Source organism: Rhincodon typus, chromosome 2 (genome assembly GCF_021869965.1).
Source record: "Rhincodon typus isolate 14 chromosome 2, sRhiTyp1.1, whole genome shotgun sequence".
NCBI lineage: Eukaryota > Metazoa > Chordata > Chondrichthyes > Orectolobiformes > Rhincodontidae > Rhincodon > Rhincodon typus.
Genome location: NC_063333.1, coordinates 36,034,427 through 36,055,141, shown reverse-complemented (window position 1 = coordinate 36,055,141; position 20,715 = coordinate 36,034,427). Strand labels below are relative to the sequence as shown.

Below are 20,715 nucleotides of genomic sequence, written 5' to 3'. Positions count from 1 at the left end.
ATGCTTTATCCTAGATCCAGATGCAGCAGAGGCAGAGGATTTGGGAGAATGGGATTGTATTTTTACAGGAGGGTGGGTGAGAGGAGGTGTAGTCGAGGTAGCTTTGGAAGTTGGTGTGTTTGAAATGGATGTCAGTGCTAAGCCAGTTGTCAGAGATGGAGATGGAGAGGTCCAGGAAGGGGAGGGAAGTGTCAGGTGGTCCAGGTGAATCTTGAGGTCATTGGTGAAAGGCATTGGTGAAGTGGATGATCTGTTTGAGCTCCTTGTGGGAGCACAAGGCAGCACCGATACAGTCATCAATGTAGCGGACGAAGAGGGGAGGGATGGTAACGGTGTACTTGCGGAAGAGGGACAGTTCCAGCATCCTACGAAGAGGCAGGCATAGCTTGGGCCCATGCGGGTGCCCAGAGACACCCCTTTGGTTTGTAGGAAGTGGGAGGAAAAATTGTTGAGGGTGAGGACTAGTTCTGCCGAGCGAATGAGAGTGTTGGTGATGTGGAACTGGTTGGGCCTCCGGGAGAGGAAGAAATGGAGGACTTCTGGACCCTCTGAATGGGGGATACAAGTGTAGAGAGACTGAATGTCCATGGTGAAGATGAGGTGTTGGGGGCTGGGGAATTGAAAGTCTTGGAGAAGGTGGAGGGCGTGGGTAGTGTCCCGAACGTAGGTGGGGAGTTCCTGGACCTGAGGGGAAATAATGGAGTCTTGGTAGGAGGAGCTGATCTCGGTGGGTGAGGAGCAGGCAAAGACAATGGGTCAACTGGGACAGTTGAGTTTATGGATTTTCGATAGGAGATAGAATGGTCGGTGTGTGGTTGGGGAATTTTCAGTGTGGAGGTTGTGGATTGGAGATATCCTGAGGTGATGATGTTATTGATGGTCTGGGAGATGCTGGTTAGGTGATCATGGATGAGGTCATGATCAAGGGGACGGTAGGAGGAGGTGTGGGAGAGTTGGCGTCTGGCCTCAGCGATGTAGCGGTCAGTATGCCATACTACCACCGTGCCCCCTTATCGGCAAGTTTAATAGTGAGGTTGGGCTTGGAGCAGATGGAGGGGAAGGCTGCATATTCCGATGAGGAGAGGTTAGAGTAGTGAGAGGGGTGGAGAGTTTAAGGCGATCGATGTCGCAATGACAGTTAGAGATGAGGGGGTCGAGGGAGAGTAGGAGGTTGGGTGGTAGTGTCCAGGAAGATGTGGTTTGTTGGAGGGCGGGAGAAGGGGTCTGCAGAAGGTGTGTTGGATTCCCGTTCGAAAAGATAGGCGCGGAGGCAGAAGCAGCGGAAAGCATTCGCTATCTAGACATGTGCAGAATTTATTGATGTGTGGGTGCAGGGGAATGAAGGTGAGTCTGCTGCAGAGGACTGACCGTTTGTCTTCAGTGAGGGGGAGGTCGAGGGGAATGATGAACACCTGGCAGGGCTTGGTGCTGGGGTTTAGTGTTAGGCTGGAGCTGGGAGTGGGGGTGGAGACAGCCTCTGGAGTGGGTATGTATATGGGAACAGTCACGTGGGAGGAAGCAGAAGTAGTGATGAGGTCAGCGGCATTAGCAGAAGAAGCGTAGTCAGTAGCGTCAGCAGAAGTGATGTGGTCAGTGTGTGAGTGGGAGCGGCCGGGGCAACCGTGTCGTTAATGGTGCAGTGCGGATCCAGGAGAAGGTCCAGCCCTCCCTCTCATCCCCGCCTCCTCCTTGGCCTGACACAACCTCTCCATCTTCCTTCTCACCAATCCATTCCATCCATCCCACTGACCAATCTCCAAAACCCCCTACATGCATCCACCGATCACCAACCCACCTACCTTCTCCCAGCCCCGCCCCCCACCATTTATTTCTAAGCTCCCTTTCCCCTCCCCAGTCCTGATGAAGGGTCCAGACCCAAAACATTGACTTTTCTGCTCTTCAGATGCTGTCTGACCTGCTGTGCTCCCCCAACTCCACATTTTATCGACCAAAACTAAAAGGCTTAGGTTTAGGGTGAGAGGGAAAAGATTTAAAAAGGACCTGATCGGCAACTTTTTCACACAGAGGGTGGTGCGTGTATGGAATGAATTGCCAGAGGAAATGGTAGAGGCTGATTCAATTACACCATTTAAAAGACATTTGGATGATACATGGTTAGGAGAGGTTTGGAGGGATATGGGCCGAATGCAGGCAAATGGAACTAATTCAGTTTAGGAAACCGGGTCAGCATGGACACTTTCGGCCCGAAGGGTCTGTTTCTGTGCTGTATGACTCTGTGACTCATTGCTCTCTTTGGGTGCTATTGCCATCCCACAGTCCACTCAACAAAAGGGTAGGCTCCTGCCTTTCATCCATTAATGAGACTTCATCTCTTATGGAAAAAATATCAATCCTGAATCTGTAAATACCACATTGTCAACCACTCTATTTCAAATCCTGAAACCTTGTGGCCTATGTTTCTTTTGCCAATCACCTCAGTCTGGCTTCTCTGGTTATCAACCTGTCAGCTATTAGAAACAATTTCTGTTTATTTAAACCCTTCATGATTTTAATACACATCTATCAAATCTGCTCTTGGCTTTACAGCAACCAACCCCAGCTTCACTTGTCTTATCTCTGAAAAATCTGAATTCTAGTAAATTCTAGTAAATCATGTCTGTACCCTCTGAAAGGTCTTCAAATCTTTCTAAAGCATAGTTCCCAAAATTAGTTACAACGCTCCAGATGGAGGTGAACAAACATTTTATTTAGGTTAAATATAAATTCATGGCTTTTCTGGTATATGTCTCAATTTATAAAGCCCCAGATCCTATTATTAAAACTGCTGATTAAAACTGACTTAACATTGAACAATATAGACCTCTCCAGACAAATGTATGATCACCAGATCAGGAACAGTTCTCCAAATCTTACATTGAGGTTTGAAATGTTATTCTTGTTATTCTTGCTTAAAGAAATACCAAATCGACAACATGTGCCTAAGTACAGCCATGTATATCTGTATTGGACTAAATTATTACTTTGGTAATGGGCAATACTATATCATGTCTCAGGGTCAGGATGGAAGTATACCTTTCAGAGGCATGCTTGTGATAGTGTTAATCTATTTCAGCATGTAACCAAAGGGTATAAAAGGCTAATACTCATCTTACCTCAGATCATTTGAAGCATGGCACACTACTGAAAACATGCCCCTCTTTTGTAAACATATTAGCTTAATATTGACCAGTATTTATTTGCCCAAGGAATGTAAAGTTTGTACATAATAGTTACCTGCAATCAGAGTCATTAGATTCCTCAATACCATATCTATGTCCATTTTCTTATGTTATGAGAGCTAACATGAGCATTGCTGCAATCAGGTAAAATACTTTGTTGGAGGGAAGCTCACAACATCCATTTTTGTCTATTTTATCTTGTCATACTCCTCATTTACTTTAGCTTTGGTAAAATCTTCTTCATTGGTGCATTGATGCAAAGTATTTATTTAATACCTTAGCCATGCTTTCTGCTTACAACAATGGATATCTATTTTGGTTCCTAATTGACCCTACTGTCCCTGACAAACATTTACAGTGAATTAATTACCTTTGGATTCCCTTTGTGTAAGCAGATCTTGCTTTAGGTTTCCAGTTGCTCTCTAATTTTGGTGTGGAGGGGAGACAGGTACTGTCTGTCAGTGAATGGAAATGGAACAGTAATTTGAAAATTCTTGAAATTATTAAAAATAATGTTACAGCAATTTTTTTTGCATTTTGAGTTTCACATCAAAACTCAATTTTAAAAAAATGTAGCATATGGTTGACTTTGTTCCCGTAATTAACTTTAGATGATCACTCAGTACATGAGCAGAGATTTCCATCACGGCTATAAATCTTAAAAGGTGGCATTGATGTCTCAGTTAAATGGGCTGTATCCTCCATCATATCCGCCACTGACAAAATAAAAGTACAGAGACTGCAGTGTCAATAACGAAATAAAGAAACAGTATTCTAATGAGAATGAATTCACTGACAACTCAAAAGTGCAGCTAAGGTTAGTTGAGAAGCTTGAGATCTCAGTATTATAGTACATAATGCTCTTAAGATTCAAGAACATTACCAGGTAACAAATTGCAAAACAAATCTACAATTAGATTATATTACAAGGACAATTCTATATAAAGCAAACCACACAAGGTGCAGTTCTTGTATTCCTGGCTCAAATCAAGTGGGCAAAATATTAAAATCACCAGGGACATTCACTTACCTTCTTTCAAAAATCCTGTTTAGTGGTTTTTAACTTCTTTTGATCATGAAAGAGGCACATTAGCATCTCAGTGTCATTTTAACTAAAGGCCTGATCTAGGAAATCCTTGAGACAGTGAAACCTGTTACTGGCCCATGCTGTGTATTGATTCAGTGCATATTTTGAAACAAGAGCTTGACCGTTTTCTGCTTTGATTGTCTACAATGGTTGAAGAGAAGTTTTTCCTCTCTCTCAGTGGCTTTGAATATTTTATCCTTCTTTTCACTTCTTTCAGAAGATTCCTTGGCCTGCTGATGGGAGCAGCATGTTATGAATCATGATGAGTAGGGCATCATTGCTTTGTAAAGTAGAGCCAGTAGGCCAGCTGGTTCCCATTTTTGCATGTTCTTAGAACAGCTGAAACATGGAAAACATTTTAAAAGGACTTCCTTGGGCCCAAACCAAAACTGGGAAGATTCAAGGAAGTGTGAAGGGGTCGGGTCGGTGAGGCTGGAGGAGTGATAGAGGGTGGTTTTGCTGAGGGTGGGGTGTATTTTGGAAGTGAGGAGTGTAGAGGATCAGAATCGTGAATGGAAATGAAATTCAAAGGGAGGTTACATGGGTTGCTAATTTGTTATCGAGTGTCTTATGTTTTTGCACAAAGTCAGTATTTACCTCTATGTTTGAAATCACTCTCATCTTCATAAAAGTTGCCTTGGTCGAATCTATTCAGAACAAAGCTAGGTTTGGTTGAGGTTGGTTTTCAATTTGTTTTGATCTTTTTTTTTGCTCTGTGCTTTGTCCTCTCTAATTTTCCGGTGTATTTCATTAATTCCAGCCTCTTCATTGCTCTATATCCAAACTGATGAGCTGCAGGAAGCTCTCACATCTCATTGTGTAGTGACTCGAGGAGAAACAATTGTGCGACCTAATACAGTAGAGAAAGCTACTGATGTCAGAGATGCGACAGCCAAGGCTTTGTACGGTCGTCTGTTCAGCTGGATAGTCAACCGCATCAATACCTTACTAAAACCAGAGACGTTTCTGAGGTAATAACATCATCAATCATTTTTGCTCTGTTAAACTGACTTGCTATAAATGGTGAATTGATGAATAATAACACTACTTTCTAGGAAGCTACCTAGACTTATTCATTTCTGAGGCATGTCCTTCATGCTTGCGTGTTTAGGTTAAACTGTCTTTCAATCAAGGGAAGGAAAAATATTCATATCAGTCTTTGCTGTTTGCAAGATCTTCTTGTAAGGGTCATGTATTAAAATACTAATCCCGCATGAACTGCACAGTACAAGTGTTACAGGTGACAAATGAATCTGCAAACCAATTGCAACATTGACCTCAAATGTTTGTAATACAACGTATGTTGAAAATAGTCCCACATTTCAGTATTGGGAAATAATGAATATGGTGGTATGCATATGGGGTGTTTTAGCATGCAGTAGTTAGATTTTTATTCCTATTTGTTCAGTTAAAATATGTCTCAAATTATTCTAGCTTTCTTAAGTCTTAATTTATTACAGGTGGATTACAGTGTAGAACAATTACCATCAAGCTCTCTTGCAGAATGATTGTGTACATCAACAGGATGTTTTAAAACATGGGCTGTGTCATGGTCACAGGCCAAATTCAAAATCATTCGGTGTTTAAAGAAGACATAAGTATAACTAAATGAAAAGCACTAAAATTATTTCAATATGAGCAAAGTATCCCAGATTACTGGTTTGATGGACCAAAAATAAAAGAAAAACAGTTATTTTTGATTATTGTAGATGAGGCTGATGATATTGACACTCGTCATCAGATTTTCCTGAATGTTTTTTTTAACCACGATAAAAAGTCTTTGGAAAACAGCCTGTAACAAAATGCTCTTTCAATGGTCTCATTGTGCCATATGCCTGGAGTCCCAGGGTGATGAATGGTGGACCTGTAGCCATGTCGTTACAGACAGCACTGAATAGGGATAAGCTGTCATGTAGAGATGATATAGAGAAAGTCAGTATGCGTATTATTACAGTAAAATCTATACCAAATGAACTCCAGGCTTCTAAGAAAAGGAGGAGAAATCAGAAATGGTAAATAAGCTCATCAAAAGGATTTTAATTATACTTGCCTACTGAGAGTGAGTGAAGTGACTTTAAAAAGTGTTCATTCTTACTGATCTATTCCTAGCTTATTTATTCCTGCTGGCCAACATTGTCATGCTTCCATGTGGTTGAGGTGCCTATTAGAAGTAGTTGGGAGCCCATATATGTACATATAATATGTGTGTATATATAGATATATAATATTCCATATATAACTGAGGTCCATTACATCAAAGAATATGTGATCACATTTTAATTAACACAAACGTGAGCAAAGATGGTCAGGGTGCTACTTTAGATCACACAAGAAAAGTTGCAATCTCCCCTGCCTCAGGCTACCTGTTCCCTTCCTTCCCACCAGATCACACCAGGCCCTTTCTGATCCCTTGCCTGGTTTGGCAGATCTCCGCTCACCTGATCTCCACTCACTATCTGCCCCTTTCTGCCCATCAAATGTGAGCAACCTACGATGGCAGTGCCTGGGCCTCTGAATGTGTTTTCCACGCATTTAGTGCCACTACCATGATCACCCTACCACTTCATACAGCCACAAGGATAAATTCAACCCAGTGTCTTGGTCTTCTTTCTCAAATGATGTTCAATCAATTCATATGTCAGAAAAAATTAATTAAAACCTAATTTATTTGTCTTCTAGTGACAATGCTGACAGTGCAGACAGAGGAATCGATATTGGAATTCTTGATATTTTTGGCTTCGAGAACTTTAAGAGAAATTCTTTTGAACAGTTATGCATTAATATTGCCAATGAACAGATTCAGTTCTACTTCAATCAACACATCTTTGCATGGGAGCAGGTACAAGTCAGTCTGTTTTCTCAAATGGCCTGTTAATCTTGTCTGAAGACAAGGGTTTATTTTAAAGGTGCCATAATTGAATTAAATCTTACATTAAACAACACTTTATAGGTGTTTCAGTTATGAGAAGACATTAATTGAAGGAAACATTTAAGAAAAGAAGCTTTCATGTTTATTTTATGGCTTTCACCCTTGGGACATCTGTAATTCACCTTAGGAAGGTAGTGGTGAGCTATCTTCTTCAACAGCAGCCGACCTTGTGGTGTAGGATGGCAGGGTAGGGATACTCACAATGCTATTATAGATGGATTTCCAGGATTTTCTCCCAGCAACACTGAATGAACGGCGATATATTTCCAAATCAGGATGGTGAGGAATTGGAAGGGAACTTTCAGATGGTGGTTACCCATGTGTCTGCTGCCTTTGTCCTTCTAGATGGTAATGATCATGAGTTTGGGAAATGCTGCTTAAGGACCTTTGGTGAATATGTCTGCAGTGCATCAACATTGTAGATGATGCGTATTGCTGCCAGTGTACATTGGGAGTGGAGGGAGTGAATGTTCAAAGTGCTGGATGGTGTGCCAATCGAGCCTGACACTTTGTCCTGGTTAGTTGAGTGTTGCTGGTGCTGCACCCATCCAGGCAAGTTGAGAGTATTCCATCATACTGACTCGTTCCTCACAAGGAAACAGCAAAGATGCCTATACCTGCTCATGATTTGCTGCATGTAAGTCACATCAAGGAGGTCAGAATTGGAACTGAAAGGACTGCAGATGCTGTAAATCAGGAACAAGAACAGAAGTTGCTGGAAAAGCTCAGCAGGCCTGGCAGCAACCGTTCTGAGGAAGGGTCACCGGACCCGAAATGTTAACTCTGTTTTTTCCTTCACAGGTGCTGCCAGATCTGCTGAGCTTTTCTAGCATCTTGTGTTTTAGGTCAGAATAGGAACCCGGGCATTTATTTGCTTCTGGGTAATCACAGGAACCACCAGGAGATATGTTGGCAGTAAATTCCATGGTAGATCTGAGAAACCCACTCTTGGAGAGGGTTGGAAAACTCTTGAAGCAACTTCAGGTTTGACTCAGTTGCAGCAGTGGGCCCTGCTGGGAGTCAGCCCTATGTATTGTGTGTACTCAAACTGTAATATGGCTTTGGCACCATGGCATTTCTAACTATTTCATTACCGAGCCAGCTCCATGCCAGTTATGCAAAATACATATTGTTGGATTAATCAGATTCAGTACCTCAGACAATTGTCAGAGTTAAATGGTCAAACATAGGTCTCCAGTGCAATACAGTCAAGTACAACACCTTCTTTCAATATAACTAATTCATTACTCAATGTTCAAGTGAGTCAAATACTTAACAGACTTTTAAGTGACTCTTGGATAGGCACATGGAGGATAGTAAAATGTAGGGTATGCAGGGTAGATTGATCTTAGTAGGATAATAGGTCCGCACAACATTGTGGGCCGAAGGGCCTGTACTGTTCTATGTTCTATGTTCTGATTGCATCCTAGATTTAACCATGCAAAATCACAAGATTTAAGAATTTTCCATTAATTCGAAAATTAACTTAACAACAAACAGGTTTTGTGCTGGATTTCCTTAGATTGTGGGAGACTTAGTGGAACTGTACAGCTAGCAGTCAGGAAGGAACTGATTCCAGGATTCCCAACTTTATTCCCAAATTCCCCAATTTTAACCAATACAAATTAAGGGTGCAGACTAGTTAAGGTCAGAAGCTTACACTCTGCACTCCCAACCTGGCCAGCGCCATTGCGTGGGTATTGGCAACTGCTAGACCCCCATAATTTTCATAACATGGGGTTACCTGTTAATTCTCAAAGCTCACGGCTCTTCAGAGCTGTTGAGAATTCTTGTTTGGATGATCAGATTTGATTCTGGAGATCTGAGATCACAGATTCTTCCATAATCTCTGGATTACTACTTGAGCCTTGAGCAAATTGGCACAGAGGGGGTTGGGAGTGTTCAATTACATGGAAAATTATGGAAAAAGTTAAAGGTGGCAAGGGCACAGGTGAGATTATTAACATTTCCAGAACAAGTAATAGAACAGAGAATATAGAAAGTCCCAGAAATCTAATTTCAGGTGTCACTGGAAAAGCTCAGCAGGTCTAGCAGCATCTGTGAAGAAAAAATCTGATGGTGGCTGGGAAAACGTCAGTTTATATGCAGAAAGTAGGGAGGGGGTGGGATAGGGAGTAAACGATTGGATAGAGCCTAAAGAGAGAGAAGAACAGTTGGACAGACAAAGGAGTTGCTAACGATCAGGCTGGGAGGGTGAATAGTTGTTAACGGGGACCGTTAGTGACTAACAACAGAGGGTGTGTAATGGTAGGCTATGTAATAACAGGATGTGGTGGGTGGGGTAGGGGGCTGGGACATGGGAGAGTTTAGGACCTAAAATTATTGAACTCGATATTGGGACCAGAGGGCTGCAGGGTCCCCAAGCAGAAATGAGGTTTTGTTCTTCCAGCTTGCACTGATCTTCTCTGGAAAACTGCAGCAAACCAGAGACAGAGAGGTTGGCCAGGGAATGGGTTGGTGCGTTAAAGTGGCAGGCAACTGGAAGCTCCGGATCATTTTTGTGAGCAGAACGTAGATGTTCTGCGAAGCAGTCACTCAGTCTATGTTTCGTTTCCCCAGTGTAGTGGAGACCACATTATGAGCAGCGAATGCAGTAGACTAGATTCTGGGAAGTGCAGGTGAAGTGTTGCTTCACCTGGAAGATATGTTTGTGCCCTTGGATACTGGGGAGGGAGGAGGTAAATGGGCAGGTGTTGCACCTTCACCGGTTACAGGGGAAGGTGCCGTGGGGCAGTGGGGGTTGTTGAGGACCCTGCAGCCCTCTGGACTCAATATTGAGTTCAATAATTTTAGGGTCTAAACTCTCCCATGACCCAGCCCCCTACCCCACACACCAGGCCTAGTTATCACATAGCCTGCCATGACACACCACCTATTGTTAGTCACTAATAGTCCCCATTAATAACTATTCACCTTCCCAGCCAAATCGTTATCAACTCCTTTGTCTGTCCAACTGCTCTTTTCGCTCTTTAGGCTCTATCCTATCGTTTACTCCTCACCCCATCCCCACCCTATTTTCTGCATATAAACTGACATCCCAGCTACCATCAGTTCTGAGGAATGGTCACTGGACCCAAAACAGTAACTTTGATTTTTTCTTCACAGATGCTGCCAGACCTGCTGAGCTTTCCCAGCAACTTCTGTTTTTGCTCCTGATTTACAGCATCCGCAGTTCTTTCAGTTTTTATCTAATTTCAGGCACAGCAGATAAGGGAGGCAGTCAATGCAGAACCGACAGTGTTGTATTTAAATGCACACTGTTTACAAAACAAGGTAAATGAGCTTGTAGCACAGGTTGAAATTGGCTGTACAATGTTGTACAGATGTGGCTGCAAGGAGTCAGGGCTGGGAATTAAATATCCTATCGAAATGACTGGCAGATAGGCAGAGGGGGCGGGCTTGCTTCGTTTGTCAGAAATGAAATTTAGATCAATAGCAAGAGGTCATATAAAGTCAGAAGGAGTAGAATCTGTGTGGGCAGAGGTGAAGAACCTAAAGGAAAAAGGACCGTGAAAAGATTTGTGTACAGGCCTCCAAGCAGTAGTCAGTATGTAGGCAATAAAACAAATCAGGAGATAGAAAGACATGTAAGAAAAGCAACATTACAATAATCACAGGAGACTTCAGTGTGCAGGTGGACTGGGAAAATCAGGTTGGTAGCTGATTTCAAGAAAAGGAATTTGTGAAATGGCTACAAGACTTTTTTTTTAATGGAGCAGCCTGTGTTAGAGCTGACTAAGGAACAAACAGTTCTGGATTTGATGTGTAAGGACGCAGACTTGATTCGAACGCTCAGGTGAAGGAGACCCTACAGAGCAGTGACCATAATCTGACAGAATTCACCCTGCAAGCGAGAATCCGAAGTAACAGTATTACAATTGAGTAAAGGTTACTACTAAGACATGACGGAGGAGCTAGCCAGAATTGGTTAGAGGATCCTAGCAGGGAAATCAGTGAAGCAGCACTGGCAGGAGATTCTGGGAGTAATCTGGGAGGCACAGCAGAATTAATCCCAAGGAAGAAGCAACACACTAAGGGGGAAGACAGGCAACCATGGCTGACAGGGAAATTAGGGACTGTTTGTTTTTGGGATATGCACATTATTGTTGAGGCCAGCATTTATTGCCCATCTCTAATTGGTCCCAAGAAGGTGGTGGTGACAGGATAGCTGTATTTGCTGGACATCCATACTGCTGTTAGGAAGGTAGTTCCAGAATTTTGACCCAGTGACAGTGAAGGAACAGTAGTTTAGTTCCAAATTAGGATGTGGAGGGGCTAAATGGGAGCTTGCATGTGGTGGTGATGTTCCCATCCATCCGCTGCTTGTCCCAGGTGAGGAAGTGGCTGTAGGTTTAGAAGGTGCTGTTGAATGAACCTTAATGAGTTGCTGCAGTATATCTTGTAAATGGTACACACTGGTGTCATTATTCAATGATGGTGCCAGGAGTGAATATTGAAGGTGTTGGATGGAAATCCAATCAAGAGAGCTGCTTTGTCCTGGATGGGGTTGAGTTTCTTGTGTGTTACTAGAGCTGTACCATTCAGGCAAGTCGAGAGTATTCAATCACACTCCCTGGCAATGTCATTGAGGATTCAGTTCTTGGCCAATGGTGAACCCCCCAGGATGCTGACAAATTCAGGGATGAAAATGCCATCAAACGTCACAGTTGGATTCTCTCTTGCTGGAGATGGTCACTGCCTGACATGCAAAAGGCGTAAATGTGACTCAATATTAACAATAAAGGTCTGGTCTTTAGTCTCTGAATGTAACATTGAGTCCACAAAGCTGTCAAATGCCAAGACAAAGCATGAGATACTATTCCTTGAGCATGTGTTGAGCTTCATCAGAGCATAGCATTTGCCACCAATATAGAAGTCAGAGACGAAGCAAAGTGATGACTTAAAATGATGAGTGATACAAAACTCAGGCTCATGTTTATGGATTGAGTGGAGATATACCATAAAGTAGACACCCATCTTGTGTTTGCTCTTGCTGGCGTAGAGGAGGCCACATCTTTTCTTTTTATTCATTCACGGGATGAGGGCATCACTGGCTAAGCAGCATTTATTGCCTATCCCTAATTGCCCTGAGGGCACATAAGAGTCAACATTGCTTTCGTATTAGCTTATTACACTAGTTTAAATCAGGATCAACTTAAACTGTCACCTGATAGATGCCCATGAAGCAGACTACTAAAAGTTACGTACAAATAACACTTTGAAATATGTTTAACTGTGATCTAGGCAAAGTTGACTTAATATGGACTGTCATTCCAGAATCTCTCCGAGGACAGCAAAAATATCAAATGTGATGGAAGCAGTTTAGAAACTAATAAAGAAGTTAATGCAAAACTGGAGCAGTAATGTGCTGCTGTATCTGATGTTCACCTTCAAAGGATTGGAAACATTGACTGACCTTTCTAAGTAGCTCTGTTTTTATTGCAGACAGAATACAGATGATAGAAATGCCTTGTTTTTGTGATGTTAATGTATTAATTGAAGTTATCTGCTTTACAAGGTCTAGATGTCCCTGGGAGTTTGAAAGGCCATTTGTCCTTTAAATTGTTACAGCATCAATCATTTAGTACAAATTGTTGATTTATGAAAAGAGACCAAGAAAATCTTTGGCAAGGTTCCTTGCAGATGTTTACAAATGTGCAATGAAACTATACAAATTTTGTTGACATTCCCATCACATTTACAAGTGATGTCACCATGACAAAGTGACAACGTTAGGGGTAACTTTTAACCCCAAAAGCTGGTGGGTATGGATTGGCAAGAAGTCAAAATTTTTCATCTCAAGTTGGCCTTGAAAAATATCTGATTTTAACAGAGGCCAGATAAGGAGTTGTAATCAATCACCTCCCAAGAAGCATATTATAAACTGGAGGTTGACCTCGTCTGAGAACTAAAACCAAAACACCCAAAAAGGAGCATCTAGCTCTATAATCTGTAAAAGGAGTGTGAAAAGTGGTGTAACCTGCCTTTCAGCAATTTGTAATAGTTAAATAAATAAACCACTAACATTCACTTTATGATCAACAAGTAACAGTTTATTTATGTAACTCTAACAGTGAACAAATTAACTAAAATATTAATAAACTGAATAAATCCCTTCTAACTACTAACTATTCCCGAACAGAACAAGATTCTAATAGTATCATAGAATCCCTACAGTGGGGAAACAGACCCTTCGGCCCAACAAGTCCACACTGACCCTCAGATCATCCCACTCAGACCCATAGCCTTATAACCCACCAAATCTACACATCCCTGAACACTAAGGACAATTTAGCATGGCCAATCCACCTAGCCACATCTTTGGACTGTGGGAGGAAACTGGAGCACCCGGAGAAAATCCACGCAGACACAGGGAGAATGTAGATAGTCGCCCAAGGGTGGAATTCAACCTGGGTCCCTGGTGCTGTGAGGCAGCAGTACTAACCACTGAACCACTGTGCCACCATAAATCCCGTTTATAAGATAAAATTTTAAAAAATAGAATTTACTCTCTCAATTACAACCAAGTTACATGTCTTCTGGAATGTTATCTGTCGAATGTTTTGTCGGGAACACCTTCTCCATCCATCCTTCTGTCAGAAATATTAACTAGTTGTGCCCTTGGTACCTTTTGATTTAGGTAGTGTTTTCTCTAAGACTTGGAAGACTGAGAGCCATCAATTCTCTCTTGTGAGCGAGAGCAGTTAACTCTAGCAGATGGCAATTAACTCTCCTGACTTTGCCCAACTGCCCCTTTTTTATACCCTTGATGACCTATCAATATTTCTTACAATAGGATTGGTCCTATGTTGTCAAATCCGTCAGATTTCAACTTAATCAGATTTTGGTATCTAAGTGCATGGTTCAAATTGGTTGGCTAAATTCAAAACCTTATTGTTTCGGTAAAACTGCAGCTTGGCCTGCTATCTGTATGGCCTTTTGATAAAAATGTTTCAACTCAAGTGCTCTCTGTGCACCTGCAAACCCAAAAGCTGCTGCCCACAGACATCTTTTACATCCTTTTTTTTGAATCTCTAAGCATAAAAAGCACATATTTTAAAGGGACCGTGCACTGCTTTCATCCCTTGCATTTTACAAACACCAAATTCTAACTTTGTGTCTCTCAATCCACAAGACTCTACTCAACTTTGCAATACATGTCATTTATTTAGGAATTTAATCTGTCAGATTTTATGTCTCTTCCATCTTTAACACTAGCCAGTTGGTTTCTGAACCTTGGAACACCCAATACCTAAAAGGAGATAGGTCCTGCAGTACATTTCTCCAGCACCACCTCCATGCAAAGTGGAGCAAAAGTCCTCTCCTCCACACAAACCATCCTTGACATTGGACTATCCTCACAATTTAAACTCAGGTTCCTTAATATTTCCCCACAACACCAACATCTCCCAACCATTCACCTTTCCTGTGATCACTGAACCTTTATCGGAGTCTGATCTTTCTTTGATCCCCACGGTCAACATCCCCTCCTGACACTCTGAGCCACAGTGGATGTATACCCATCCCTTGCAACGTCTGCACCAGGAGTGACAGACCTCCCCCTTGTAAATTCACCCAAGCAGAGAGCAGGATCATTAATTCTCTAGGCCCTTCTCTCTTGTACCAAAATAATAAAACCTGCCAAATACTTCTTCAACTACTATTGTGCCCTTTAAATAACATATGCCAGATTTACACACTAAGATTTCATTTGGAGCACCTGTAGTGAGGAAAAGAATGGGATTACATTGACATGTATTCTTTTCTGAAATGATACTCTAGAATGAATATCTGAATGAAAATGTGGATGCCCGCCTAGTTGAATATGAAGACAATCGACCACTGTTGGATATGTTTCTGCAGAAACCTGTGGGCCTTCTGTCACTGCTCGATGAAGAAAGTCGCTTTCCTCAAGCCACTGACCAGACACTTGTAGGCAAGTTCTCATAGAGTAGAACACTCTGCAATCTCTAGGTAATAAAAAAGAAGCCCAGCAATATTTTCTTTACAGGAGACATCAATAAGATAGTGCACTTGTTTTGACAAGTTTCAAAGTCATTTTATCACAGTATCTCAGACACGCCTCAGATTCTAAATATACTTTTGTTCTTAAGTTTCAAACAATCAGACAACTATATTAACAAAATGCACTTTGTCAACAGGAAAGTTTGAAGACAATCTGAAATCAAACTATTTCTGGAGACCAAAAACGGTTGACTTAAGCTTTGGAATTAATCATTATGCAGGAAAGGTGAGTGGCAGTCATGCATCAAAATATTTGCAAGATTACTGCTCAACACATTGGAAAGAGCAGAGGGCTCAATCTCAAATGGTTCAATTAATCAGGCAATCATCATGAATGGCTGGCATGAGGATTTTGTAGTACGCTGATAGTATCCCTCCTTGCCAACCAGAAGGAGGGGGGAGGGGCATAGTGGCTCAGTGGTTAGCATTGTTTAGCATTGCTGCCTCACAGCACCAAGGGTCTGGGTTGAATTCCAGCCATGGGCAATTGTCTGTGTAGAGTTTGCATGTTCTCCCTGTGTCTTCACGGGTTTCAGTTGGGTGCTCCAGTTTCCTCCCACAGGCAAAGATGTGCAAGTTAGGTGGGTTGGCCATGCTAAATTACTCATAGTGTTCATGGATGTGTAGCATAGGTACATTTCCCATGGCTAATGCAGGATGGGGTGCAGTAATGGGGTGCAGTAGGGAGATGGGTCTGGATGGGAGGGTTTGTGTACATTTGATGAGCCAAATGGCCTGTTCCCAACTGTGGGTTTCTATAAATAAGGTCTGGGTTCAAGTTCAATCTGTTCTGGAGATGTGGGTGGCATGGTGGCTCAGTGGTTAGCACTGCTGCCTCACAGCACCAGGGACCTGGGTTTGATTACACCCTCAGGTGACTGTCTGTATGGAGATTGCATATTCTCCCTGTGTTTGCTTGGGTTTCCTCCCACAGTTCAAAGATGTGCAGGTTAGATAGATTGGCCATGCTAAACTGCCCATGGTGTTCAGGGATGTGTAGACTAGGTGGATTAGTCATGGTGAATACAGGGATAGGGTAGGGGATTGGGTCCGGGTGGGATGCTCCTAGGTGGATTGGTGAGGACTTGATGGGCCAAATGGCCTGCTTCTAAGCTGTAGGGATTCTATGTGATGTACCATGTTAGAACAGGTTGATGAATAATGTCTTTTGAATGGATGGCCATAGACATCACAACATCTCACCACAGGATTGTTTCCTGCTGATTGCCATAGCTTTCTGCTCTTTCTTCCATCCAAATCTTTCTGGCACAGAGTCTCAGCCCTGAGATGTTTATATATGCCTGTAGCTTGAGCACCTACATTGTGGGTATTCAAGGACCTCAAGCTCATTGTCACTGAACCAGCAAATTGCATATTATTGCTGGCAGCCTATGAAATAGGATTAACAGTCAGCTCTCTGTGATGGCAATAGCGTCTTTCAGTTATAGGATGAAGGGGGAACAGCTGGGATGGGAGGCAACAGCTAGGATTGAGATAGCAGTGGTAGGTGGGGATTTAGTGTAGACAGAATGAGCAGTGAATGGTGGTAAGCAGGAGGCAAGAATGATCAGATTTGAGGTCAGGAGTCCTGCACTGGCTGACTGTAGCTTACACTATTTGTATTTGAAGAAGATCACTCCAACTTGCTAGCTTAACATTCAAGTAAGTATTGTATAAAAACTCACTTTGACAATTATAGGAAGGTCTACCTGCTAGGCTGCAGCTAGGCCTGATTTTCTTTTGTGTAACTCATTCTAGTGGCCAAACTAATCATAATGGGGGCCTCCAATAAGCATTAGGCCTCCTGTTTGCATAACATTTGTGAAGACGATGATCACTTGCCTGTGCATGACACTCCCTGATAGCAGAATGTAAATGAGGAAGGCAAGAGGCCAAGGATGAACTCCAAAGTGAACTTAAGAAACTCCATTGTCAAAGAAGCTCAAAGTATAATGGATTAATTTAAAATTGAACCAAGTGAAAACAGTCGGAGGCATGCTACCGAAAAGAGAAGAGCTATTGGAGGGGGGTAATGTGATCTATTGTATGGAAGATGGCAGAAAGTTCAAGGAAAATGTTTAGGGATAATGCATAGTCAGAATCCCAGGGAATGTCATTCATGATTTAGATTAGAACTGTTTTAATCTTGAGGGACAGGTGGAAACCTCCTTGGTGTGAATTAATTAAGAAGCAGTTTCCTCTAAAGAAATAAATTGACTGCGTATAACACTTCGAATTTGGTGCATGTATCCATTTAGTACAACATTGAGCCTGGTTTCTTCATTTCTTCGAGAGGAATGTATGTCTATTTTAATTTAACCTACCAATTAGGTTTGAACAACCTAACTTTTAAATCTTCAGGTCTGGAATGATCCCCAATGTGGAGATGAGCAGGGGCAGGGATGGGGAAAGGGTTGTGCCCCTGTAATCCCCATCCTTGCTCTTGTCACTGAGCTCTCGGACCTCCTCTCTCCCCGCAACCTCTACTCCATGATCCTCTACAATCATAGAACATAGAACATAGAACATAGAACAGTACAGCACAGTACAGGCCCTTTGGCCCACGATGTTGTGCTGACCTATTATCCTACTAAGATCAAACTACCCTGCATACCCCACATCTTACTATCATCCATGAGCCTATGGATGATTTAATGTCCGTAATGTATCTGACTCCACTACCATCGCTGGCAGCACATTCTACACACACTTCACTGTGTAAAGAACCTACCTCTGCTATCTCCCCTATACCTTCCTCCAATCACCTTAAAATTATGCCCCCTCATTATAGTCATTTCCACCCTGGGAAAAAGTCTCTGAGTATCCATTCTATCTATGCCGCTCATCATGTTGTACACCTCTATCAAGTCACTTCTCATCCTTCTTAGCTCCAAAGAATAGAGCCCTAGCTCCCTCAGCCTATCCTCATAAGACCTGCCCTCCAGTCCAGGCAGCATTCTGGTAAATCTCCTCTCTAAAGCTTCCACATCTTTCCTATACTGAGGTGTCCAGACCTGAGCACAATATTCCAAGTGTGGTCACACCAGAGTTTTATAGAGCTGCAGCATAACCTCACAGCTCTTAAACTCAATTCCCCTGCCAATGAAAGCCAACACACCATATGCCTTCTTTACAACCCTATAAACTTGGGTGGCGACTTTGAGGGATCTATGGATGTGGACCCTAAGATCCCTCTATACCTCCACACTGCCAAGAATCCTGCCATTAGCCCTGTATTCTGCATTCAAATTTGACCTTCCAAAATGAATCCCTTCACACTGTTCTGGGTTGAATTCCATCTGCCACTTCTTTGCCCAGCTCTGCATCCTGTCAATGTCCTGTTGCAACCTACAACAGCCCTCCACGCTGTCCACAACTCCACCAACCTTTGTGTCATCGGCAAACTTACTAACCCACCCTTCCACTTCCTCATCCAAGTCATTTATAAAGATCACAAAGCGCAGAGGTCCCAGAACAGATCCCTGCACAACACCACTGGTCACCGAGCTCCAGGCTGAATACTTTCCATCTACTACCACCCTCTGTCTTCTATTGGACAGCCAGTTTTGATTCCAGACAACCAAATTTCCCTGAATCCCATGCCTCTTTACTTTCTGAATGAGCCTACCATGGGGAATCTTATCAAATGCCTTGCTAAAATCCATGTACACCACATCCACTGCTCTACCTTCATCAATGTGTTTTGTCACATCCTCAAAGAATTCAATAAGGCTTGTGAGGCATGACCTGCCCCTCTCAAAGCCATGCTGACTATTTCTAATCAAACTGTGCTTTTCCAAATAATCATAAATACTATCTCTCAGATTCCTCTCCAATAATTTGCCCACAACAGACGTAAGACTAACCGGTCTGTAATTTCCAGGATTATCCGGTATATCCCGTCTGGCCCAGGGGACTTGTCTATCCTCACGTTTTTCAAAATTTCTAACATATCCTCCTTCCTAACAATCAATCAACCTCCCCCGAGTTACTTACCTTCATGGTCCTGCTGGCCTTGAATGCTGCCAGCTGCCTGGGTGGCTGAAGAAATGCTGCTACTTAAAATCATTGAGTGGGACGTTGCTGACCCATGAACTGAGAGTCTGAGAAGCTCACCCACTGACTACTTAGGTACTAGATTGGCCTCTTACCATGGTTTATGACACATGTTAAGTTTGAGTTCTGTACAGATTGATCAAGGAGAAGGCAAAGTCAAGAGCTGCCTCTAGGCCTTGACTTCAAAGTAAAGCAATTTATTGTCAATGATTACTAAATATTGCTATACATGGTAATCATAGATATACCAATGTCTGACATCATTACATTACGGAAGGATTCATCTATCTTCTTATGTTCCTGCCCATAATGTAATCTGGTTTGGTGCAGAGATCAAGACAATTTTAATTCTGCCTGCGCTCTGACATTTCTACTCAGTGATGTGCAGCTCTATGACACCATCATGAGTTTGCTCCAGGGCCCAATTACCCTTCATAACATCTGTCCCCAAACCTTATTCCTTTCATAATGTAAATTGTATACATTCTCAAATGAGTGACTATAATTACTTTGTTCTGCAACATTTACTGTACATTTCTTTTTTCCTTATCTTTCTTACCACTCCCAGGTGTTTGTCTTGATTAATTTATGCCGATAGTTGGGTAAGGAAAGTCTTTAACAAGGTATAGAAACATTTGAGATAATGTTGATGATCTTGCATTTTCTCTGCTGGCTGCCATTAGATCAGAGATTCAATCGATCTGGCTGAATGTTCTTGCAGTGATGTAACTGCAGAAGTGTATTAGAATTACAAGCTAGTTATATTTCTTCTACTCCCTTAGTAACATTGGATACAATTGTCAGTTGTCCTAGGAATAAATGAAGTAGACCATTCATACAATATGGTTCTTCAAGTGAAGCTTGTTCCCTTGCAGTATTGACACGTTCTTCAAGATTGGGTGAAAGTACATGTTGGGTTGGGAATGATTTGATTTACTGCATGTTATGTTCTTCAGACTGCAGCACATCAAGAAATTACCTCTTTTGGGGCAATGAGTTTTTTTTTGCAGCCAGATTACAGTCAGTGTTTTTAATAACAGTTTTATCTCTGCTGATATGGAGTTCTAGAACGGCACCTGGAACAAGATATTGTAACATTAGATTACTTAGGATTTCATGCTGATGTTGTCACATGCAGTATATTATTCAGATGAGAGACTTGTCCCCCCTGTCAGATGGTTAATTGTGCTATAAATAGTATGTTATGTATTAAATGGAATTTTTGCTGTATTCTACCTCTTAAACAGTTTTCAGACTTTGTACTTAGTGTTATTTGGACTGATCATTATAGAGTTAGATCCTCTTATTGAAAAAGTTCAATGACTGATTTTAACTAAGTGACCAATGATAATTCTATCACAAATAAGCTCCTGTTACCCATTTGAAAAGCTGCATGATTCAGGTATTATATGAATGTT

The 20,715-nt window shown here is 42.1% G+C and overlaps 1 protein-coding gene across 1 annotated transcript in view; it reads left to right on the top strand.

The window, feature by feature from the left end:
• Positions 1 to 20,715, top strand: part of myo3a (myosin IIIA) — a 355,589-nt gene that overhangs the window by 178,755 nt on the left and 156,119 nt on the right. The window contains 4 exon segments of the mRNA XM_048606878.1: positions 5,027 to 5,237; positions 6,946 to 7,105; positions 14,999 to 15,152; positions 15,379 to 15,467. Of these exon segments, the coding sequence (XP_048462835.1) occupies positions 5,027 to 5,237; positions 6,946 to 7,105; positions 14,999 to 15,152; positions 15,379 to 15,467 (614 nt within the window).